Here is a 9,425-nt window from a genome sequence, read left to right as displayed (position 1 = left end):
AAGCATTAAGCGAAACTGGCTGGCAAATACACCAGATGATTATTATTATTATGATTTTGAAAGGTAAAGTAAGTATGCTCTTCTATCTGTGCCTGATGCATTTCGGTTGAACAAAATGCTAAACTGTATTTATTAGATCACTTCAGTCGAAATCTAAAAAAGACATTAAAAAAAGAGACGCTAATTTACCTATTGACATAACCAGACTGTAACCAGAAACAGATTTTGCAAGGCCTTAGCAAAGAAAAGTTGGGTTAGTTGCTGAGTTAACTTTGTATGTTTCAGGTGGAAACCTGTTTGCCCTGACTGTGTTGCTGGTGCTGTGTGTGATTGGAGGCCGGCTCATACAGTACATCAAACTACCTCCACTCCTGGGTCAGTACAACTCTCCTCAACATACAGGACATGGTCATCAGTAATGTCAACAGTAGGTAGGGAGATGTAAGGAAGGATTTGGGACCAGGCAGTACAATGGACCGGTCCCGTAGCCGGAGGGTGATCCGACCCGTGGGAGGGTTGGGACTGGGGGTGATGCGGAATATGCCATGCTGTATTTTATTCATGTCATACCCACCTGAGAAAACCCATGTTTTGATGCGAAATGCGCCAGAAGTTGAACAAATTCGTTGCCCTCGAACAAAAAGTTGCAACAGCAATGTTCCAACGTCCGAATCAGGTAATCGAATTGCCAACCGTGTTACACTCGGCCCGTTCGAAATGGTTTGATTTACTCAAAGATTAAGCCTGTGTGATACGCCTTTTGAACCTGTGCGATACAGAAGTTATGGCCCGGTCCGGAACACCCGTATCGAACGTTTTCGCATAACAGGTATGACATAAAACGCCATATCAAGCAAATAGAACCCCCTGTTCTACAGCATGTGAGTATTGACACACCTGCTGAAGTCCAACATGTTTTCCATCAGGAATGCTGATTGTAGGCATCTTGCTGCGGAACATTCCTGGCATCATGATCGGCAGCTGGATTGATCCGGTCTGGGCATCGTCTATCCGCCTTGTCGCCCTGACTGTCATTCTCATCCGAGCAGGTCAGTGCTTCATTGTCCATATGGCAACTACTGGTTATGTTAGAATGACTTATGGTGGTTTGATTTTAGCATTATTCAGTTTTATTGAAGCATTAAGTGAGCTTAGAGGCTTAGGTACAGACTCCTCCTGAAGACACCCAGGCAGACTATCAAACCTGCTCTGATCTCTGTGAGTGTCAACTACGTACATGTACTTGCAATTGGGTCAACCTTGTACTGATTTTGTGAACTTAAAGAACAGAAGCCACCTAAAAAAGTGTCGTTTATGGCAAGTGCAACGCGACCATCCAGGCATTCTTGAGTTATGCTGGTCATACACACACACGCTACTGAAAACGTAACTTTCTTGGCAAAGGTAATCATCCAATGAATCCTCCTATTTGCTATCTAAGTAAAGGTTACTGATTGTGTGTTGCAGGTATGATATCTAAGTAAAGGTTACTGATTGTGTGTTGCAGGTATGATATCTAAGTAAAGGTTTAATGATTGTGTGTTGCAGGTATGATATCTAAGTAAAGGTTACTGATTGTGTGTTGCAGGTATGATATCTAAGTAAAGGTTACTGATTGTGTGTTGCAGGTATGATATCTAAGTAAAGGTTTAATGATTGTGTGTTGCAGGTATGATATCTAAGTAAAGGTTACTGATTGTGTGTTTCAGGTATGATATCTAAGTAAAGGTTTAATGATTGTGTGTTGCAGGTATGATATCTAAGTAAAGGTTACTGATTGTGTGTTGCAGGTATGATATCTAAGTAAAGGTTACTGATTGTGTGTTGCAGGTATGATATCTAAGTAAAGGTTACTGATTGTGTGTTGCAGGTATGATATCTAAGTAAAGGTTACTGATTGTGTGTTGCAGGTATGATATCTAAGTAAAGGTTACTGATTGTGTGTTGCAGGTATGATATCTAAGTAAAGGTTTAATGATTGTGTGTTGCAGGTATGATATCTAAGTAAAGGTTACTGATTGTGTGTTGCAGGTATGATATCTAAGTAAAGGTTTAATGATTGTGTGTTGCAGGCATGATATCTAAGTAAAGGTTACTGATTGTGTGTTGCAGGTATGATATCTAATTTAATCTATACATACGAGAGAGACGCGTGACTGGGGGTATAATCATTTTTTAATGGTAAACAATAAAAATGACAGATGAATTTTCTCCACAGGAGAAGTAGTTACATAAATTGGTAGTTATACAGTATATACATACAGTGATAGTTTGTTTACGGTGGTTGTTTACAGAGTTCTTGTTTACAGAGTTCTTGTTACGGTTGAGGGTGGGCGGGGTTTCGCGTCCGCACGCTTTGAAGGGCGGTCCGGGAATGAGCCCCGGATTGTCCCGCCTGCCTGTAGCTAATTAAGCTGACCCTGGTGGGTCCGTGTGTGGTCGGGTCAGCAACTTCTTTGATCAAAACACAAATAAACAATCCCTTTATTATAACCTTTAATCTATACATACGAGAGAGACGCGTGACTGGGGGTATAATCATTTTTTAATGGTAAACAATAAAAATGACAGATGAATTTTCTCCAAACCCCCAGTCAGAAGATGAATGAAAGAAAGAGTACATGGAGTTAGCTAGGAGTCGTGACTTAAGGAATTTGGAACAAAGGCCTGCGCTATCTATTAAATTAACAAGTCGTACTACTCTAAGTGAGGGCACGATCGTGTGAAAACCGCGACGTTGCATCATACGTTTGACGGCTTGTGATAGTCTATCAAATATGGACGGGCTAAGCCTAGCGCCAAAAGGTAGACGTTTATCGAACAGATAAGAGTACTCACTGTCACCGTTGAACCGCCACTTGAGTCCCGTCGCGCTGTGATTAGATGGGTGAATAGGCACTGATCTGTAGGCGCTCTTTAAGTCTATTTTGGCCATGTAGGAACCTTGTTGTAGCATTTTTACTGCGTCGTCTAGTGTCTGGTAGCTGAAGCGCTCCGCCTCGGCGTAGTCGTTCAGGGCGAAGCCTTCAGGTCTGCTGCAGTCATGGATCAGTCTTATATCGTCAGAACCCTTTTTCGGGATGGCGCCGAGAGCACTGACTATGGCTGGTTTTGTTCGACTCAGTTCATAATTCCCTTTCCGCATCTCTTCCTTAAGTTGCGCTTCCACTTTACCGCGATGAGCTGGGTCTGTAGCAGATTTGTAGTTGTCGCACTCTACTTGGGTAATGTCGCTGGTTGCCGGTAGAATTTTGAAGCCATTTGATAGTCCGTCTAAGAGGAAATCTTGGTCCTTGTCGTTTCGCAGTTCTGTTTCCCATGTTGCCAGGTTTAATGGACTGTCCATGAGTTGCTATTTAGTGGTCTTCCTGGCGTGTTCGCACTGTGGGTGTGACTCGCCGCAACCCGGTGTAATGCACACGTGGGCATATTGACATGTGCCTGCCGGTCGCCTGCATCCTCCGGGGTTCTGAAAGTTCAGGCAGATCTCCTGGCCGTCTGAAGTCTTCGCGCGGGATGTTGTGGTCTTGCGCTGCTGGGGCCTCGACGTGGGCACCATCCGGATCCGCAGAAAGCGGGAGTGTAGGTGCTCGGAATCCCTTCCCCAGCGAAAACCGTTACGGTTCTGTAGGATTCTGTACTGGTTGTCGTACAACATGACAGACGGTACGTCGTACACCTCGAACAACTCTGACACTTTCACCGTATATGCGAGGTAGTCCTCGATGTCCTGCTTGTTGGAGATTTTTCCGGCGCGGATAAGCGCGGCCATGATCTTAGCATTGGCAGCCGACCACGCGGGGATTTTGATCGACTCCAGCTTTGGGCGGGAGCGGCTGGTCCGTAGTATGATGGACGTCTGACCGTCGCGTGCAATCTCGTGGTCGTTCTCGGGCTGGGTGAAGGAGTCCACGAACTCCGGTATAAGTAGGGGTTTCTCACCTTGCTTTGGGGCGCTGTTGTGCAGGTAAAAAGACGCCTGGTCGTCACCGGTCTGCTGAGCTGCCGCTGCGCCGTCCGTCAGGAGACCGTCGATTCCTTCCACCTGGGACAGGAGGTCGGACAGCTCCTTGTCTGCTTTCAGGTCATCCAGGGTGACTGTCGCCTTGGTCTTGGCGGGCTTCGCTGCCCCGGCCGCCGCTTGCAGTTTAGTGGTTGCCCTGCATAGCAGGGCGTACTGGCCAACAGAGAGATCCAGTATTTGCAGCATGTCGGTAGTAACACACAGAAGGGCTTCTTTCTCAGCAAGTTCGGCCTTGGCCAAGGCCTTGACCGTAGCTGGGGTCAGCTTCGCTGCCTGTGACCATTCTGCAAAATCGAACTCGGCCATCGCGCTGGAGAGAGAAGAGGTTTCGCGTCCGCACGCTTTGAAGGGCGGTCCGGGAATGAGCCCCGGATTGTCCCGCCTGCCTGTAGCTAATTAAGCTGACCCTGGTGGGTCCGTGTGTGGTCGGGTCAGCAACTTCTTTGATCAAAACACAAATAAACAATCCCTTTATTATAACCGTAAAGGTTTAATGATTGTGTGTTGCAGGTATGATATCTAAGTAAAGGTTACTGATTGTGTGTTGCAGGTTTGGGTCTGGACCCAGTCCAGCTACGGAGGCTGAGCTGGACAGTGCTGCTGCTGGCCTTCCTGCCGTGTGTGGTGGAGGCCTCCACTCTGGCCGTAGTCACTCATTTCCTGCTGGACTTCCCCTGGCTCTGGGGCTTTATGCTGGGGTACGGCTACTGGGGGGTTCAAGGCCTCAATATAATGTTCCGAAATCCAGCGTGTCGGCAGCCTTGAGCCCTGCCTGATGTAGCTTTGGTCAACTCTCAACGGTTGCTACAACGCCAGTTTGTACACTAGTGTGTTGGTACATGGGATTTTGGAACATATATGGGATTTTGGAATATAGGGATTTTGGAATATAGGGATTTTGGAAATATATGGGATTTTGGAACACAGGGATTTTGGAACATATATAGGATTTTGGAACATAGGGATTTTGGAACATATATTATATGGGATTCTGGAACATATGTGAGGTTTTGGAACATAGGGATTTCGGGACATATATAGGATTTCAGAACTTAGGGATTTCAGAACTTAGGGATTTCGGAACATAGGGATTTTGGAACATAGGGATTTCAGAACCAGGGCATAGGGATTTTGGAACATAGGGCGGTCACCCAACAGGGGAATGTTCATGCAGGAAAAAAACATGGCATATACAACACTGAAGTGCCTTCTAGTCTGTACTACTGTATCTATAATATCCTACTCTACTCTATCTTGCTTACTAAGCACTATGGACAAAAGGCAGCTGGATTTCTGTAATAATTATTAAGTATTAATGACCTGTCCTTAGGTGTATATGATGTCATAATGCCTTGTCCTTTGCTATAACCACCGAACAAAACCACTGAGTGAGCGAAGTTGATAAAACAAGTCATATCATCTTGACTGTTGTATGCAGGTTTGTGCTGGCTGCAGTGTCCCCAGCAGTGGTGGTCCCCTCCATGTTATGGCTACAGGAGCTGGGGTTAGGGGTAGACCAGGGCATCCCCACACTAGTCATTGCCTCTGGTAGCGTAGATGACGTCCTGGCTATCACGGGATTCGCAGTGTGTCTTGGCATCACATTCACCACCGGTAAATTGACCAGTTCTACTTGCAACTCTTTAAACATAAGGCCACACTAATTTAATTTGTTGCTTCTCGGATTCCCTGACCTTATTTTTTTTCCCGATTTGAAAAAAATAAAATAAAATGGCCACACCTCACATTGACAAAATTTCACTGCCTCTCCTCTCTCAAATAAACTATGGGCATTCCACTAGCTGTACGTGCCTATTTAGGATGGTATGTTTATCATGATTTTTCTTAAAACTTTGGACTTTGTTACCAGGGACCCCCCAAATATTGAAAATTTAGGTTTTCCTGTGTGTATTTCCACGATGGTCCAAAAGGGCATGAAAAATCCCCACTTGTGGGACATGAATATTGATGATAATTAGTTGCCAATCACTGTTGTCTCCATTGGAAACTGTCCGTGATTGGTTGAAAATTTAAAAGGCGGGCCGTAGTAATGTTTATGTTACGATATCTCCCCTGTGTCAACGTCGCTATTCATATGCGTTACCTGCCGCTGGTTTCAATTGTTATTACATTAGCACGTTTTAACAATACCAATTCGTTGCCTGACTCAAAACCAACAGGATTTTCAGTATAGTTTTGTCCATCTTATGGTCAAAATACCCAAAGATATTCCATCATCAAAAAAAAAAAAAAAGTCAGCTCGCCGCTGGTGAAGTTGGACGATTTACTAGTGCTGGTTTTTGACGGCAAAAGATTCAATATGGCGCTAGTAATAGTAAAATATTCCAAACTGAACGTATTTGTAATATAAACAGCTTTACCAAGCCACTTTTCAGCGACAAATTATTGACAGGATACGGTTTGAAAGTTCCTTCCGATAAAATAGAACAAGATAGCGCAACAGTTGGAACGGATTGGTTGCACCGAGCGCCACTGTGCTCAAATAGAAGACACCATTTATTAAACTGTCCATGGCCAGTCCCAGTTTGTATGTTTTTCTCTCCAATCATTGCCCAGGTTGTAGACCGACCTTAAAGTTTATTTGTAATCCTGAACTGGCATTTTAGACCTTTTCAAAAAGGTGCTTTGTAAATTGTTACGAATAACCGACGCCGTCAGTTCTTGACAACAATCATCCCGCTTGGGTAACATCATATGTAGCAGCATGGGTGAGTTGTACATTAAAAAAACACAGGCACCATTTACTTTGAGACCAATTATCTAATTGAGTCACATATTCTTTGAAATGTGTTCTGGTCATTTTGAAAAAAAAAGTCCTGAAATGAATTAACTAACGTTCTGTTTAGTTTAATAAAGAAAACAATCCGAAACCGCACGCAACATTTCCCACCACAATACAGTAGACTATCCCATTGACCTGAGATGAACCGGCGGGCGCCATGTTTGATTTCCCAAGCGGTCACGAAAACTCGACCCAAAAACAGAATAAAGAAGGAAAAATACACAAGCATACACAAAACACACACACAACTTAGGAGGATGAAAACTTAAGTCTGATTCATGTAACCGATGCCCAGAATATAGTTGTGTTTAATACACAATCAAATCAAATTACGGAACGATAGTGAAAAAAAAACGTGGTTCGTCCAAAACTAGCTTAAAACAAGTAGCTCTGACCAAAAGTCCTTGCTTGTAACTTACAGGGCAAAAGTACTGAATGCACACACCAAACAATTTCAGAGACTTTGATTTACAGTTGAAAACCCCGCTCCCAGCACAGGCACAAAGAGATGATTTGCATGAAAGTGCCCGCGAAGACAAAGGGGCGCTAATAAGGCTCTGTCATCTATGCCAACACCGCCTCATTATTGCTTCAAAACATCTCTTTTTCAGCGTGGAAACTCTGAATAAAGTGCACATTTCATATTTTGACCGATATCTTCCGATCCTACCGATAAAATAAAAGAAAAACTACTCCATTTGAAAGAGCAAAAGCCGCCCGCCATCTTGGTTTTCGTATTTGTTTTTCTATCGGTGCGTTCAGGAATTATGGGAGAAAAAAGTATCGGTAAATAGGAACAGGATTTTAAATGTATCAGACATAAAAAACTACACAGTAGAAATTGATTTTAGAAAGTTTGAGCTTAGATAAGGGTATAAATGTTTGATTCCAACGTAAATGAGAAAAAAAAGTCGGTGGGATTCAGAGTTCAGCGACCGAAAGTGACTTTTGCCACGTCCCGTTAAAGCGTACCCTGGGAAACCTGCTCGAGAAGCTTCGCAAATAAGAGTCGCAAATAAGAGTTACCGATCCCCTGCCTAACGCGCGCCCTCCCGCCTCTATGCACCCGCCCCACTACCAGCTGGCCCCACTAACGCCGGTCCCCAACATCGCTCGCAGAGGCTCGTGTTAGTAGGGGCCAGCTGGTTCAAGGGCCGGCGGGTGTTAGGCAGCGGGTGTCCCGTGCGTGCGTGTTGTAGGGATCGGTAAACTTTGCGTGCCTCGTTAGGAGTCTGCGTTTTCCCAGGGTAGTTAAAGCGGGGATTTGAGCACTGTATTACACTGGCATTTTTTAAGTTTTACGTCGTTTCAAGGCTGACATTTTCATTTATCATGTATATGCTTTTGTTAATTTATATCATAAACTAATCGATCGTAATCTTGGGAAATACTTCTGCTGCTTTCTGTATATATGCCGTGCAGCACTTCAGACCCGCCTGTGGGTGTGGCCTATTAGCATAGCAAGGAGAAGAATAGACTAGCAACGGACCAGCGTGTTCCGTATTTTCTGTTAAAGCTGTTATTTCTGTTGTGTAACTTGAGTAAGCTCCTCAATTTCTCCTACCCCCCAATTTTTGCCAAATTTTATTTTTTTCCAACCGACCAATCCTATTGTTTTCTAAAAAAAGTCCGAGAAGCAACAAATAAAATTGGTGTGGCCTAAGCTGGTAAGATGGATCTGACGGTAAATTTCTTACATGTCTAAGTGTCTAAATATCTTGTCTCCCCAATGACCAGACCATGTAGGCCTAGTTACTGCAATATGTTTTTGAAATGTGCAATGCCCCCAACCTATCAAAATTTACTCAGGCAACTGTAAAGAATCCAAATTTTGTTCATGATAACAGTTGTTGTGCGAGCTAGAAAAAAAGTAATAGATATATGGTGTCAAATTACTTACTTAATTTACATTGATTAAAATCAAAATATAAAAACATTGCTAATCTGAAATAGCAAAGATTATAAGTAAAAAATTAAATGATTTGTAAGCGGTACTGATATAACCCTTGTACGTCAACTACCTACCTACTGGTTAAAGTATTGATTGATCTTATCCCTTTCAGGTAACCTTGTGTTCACAATCTTTCGAGGCCCCCTAGAGCTCCTGATGGGAATTGCAGGAGGCACCCTGGCAGGTATCTTCCTGTGGTACTTCCCAAGTAAAGATCAGGTCAGGAATAACACGAGTTACACTCATTCTGTTGTGTATATTTTACAATGTTGTCTTAATGCCTGTTTACATCCAGTTAACAGTGCAGTAAAGGCATTTTTGTCTAGGGTGGATGGTGTTGGGAACAGGCCTGTTGTTTGACTAGTTTGTATTAATGTTACAGAAAGGAGTCCCCAGAGTGCGGGTGTGGATGGTGTTGGGAACAGGCCTGTTGTTTGACTAGTTTGTATTAATGTTACAGAATGGAGTCACCAGAGTGCGGGTGTGGATGGTGTTGGGAACAGGCCTGTTGTTTGACAAGTTTGTATTAATGTTACAGAAAGGAGTCCCCAGAGTGCGGGTGTGGATGGTGTTGGGAACAGGCCTGTTGTTTGACTAGTTTGTATTCATGTTACAGAAAGGAGTCCCCAGAGTGCGGGTGTGAATGG

The 9,425-nt window shown here is 43.8% G+C and overlaps 1 protein-coding gene and 1 long non-coding RNA gene across 2 annotated transcripts; both read left to right on the top strand.

The window, feature by feature from the left end:
- Nucleotides 1–285: 285 nt before the first annotated feature.
- Nucleotides 286–9,419, top strand: LOC118412136 (sodium/hydrogen exchanger 9B2-like; the record flags this gene model as incomplete). Its single annotated transcript, XM_035814790.1, is given in 6 exon segments — nucleotides 286–375; nucleotides 927–1,049; nucleotides 4,575–4,722; nucleotides 5,463–5,638; nucleotides 8,891–8,997; nucleotides 9,161–9,419. Coding segments are annotated over 6 exon segments (704 nt in total), but the record flags the coding sequence as incomplete, so codon positions are not given.
- On the top strand, nucleotides 2,219–4,506 carry LOC118412138. The gene is made up of 2 exons (XR_004830731.1): nucleotides 2,219–2,338; nucleotides 4,350–4,506. It is a non-coding gene; the product is annotated as an uncharacterized LOC118412138 (long non-coding RNA).
- Nucleotides 9,420–9,425: the final 6 nt, after the last annotated feature.

The sequence above is a fragment of the Branchiostoma floridae genome, chromosome 3, assembly GCF_000003815.2.
Source record: "Branchiostoma floridae strain S238N-H82 chromosome 3, Bfl_VNyyK, whole genome shotgun sequence".
Taxonomy (NCBI): Eukaryota; Metazoa; Chordata; class Leptocardii; order Amphioxiformes; family Branchiostomatidae; genus Branchiostoma; species Branchiostoma floridae.
Note: the sequence above shows the minus strand (reverse complement) of the source record. Positions and strands in the feature narration are given on the sequence as shown.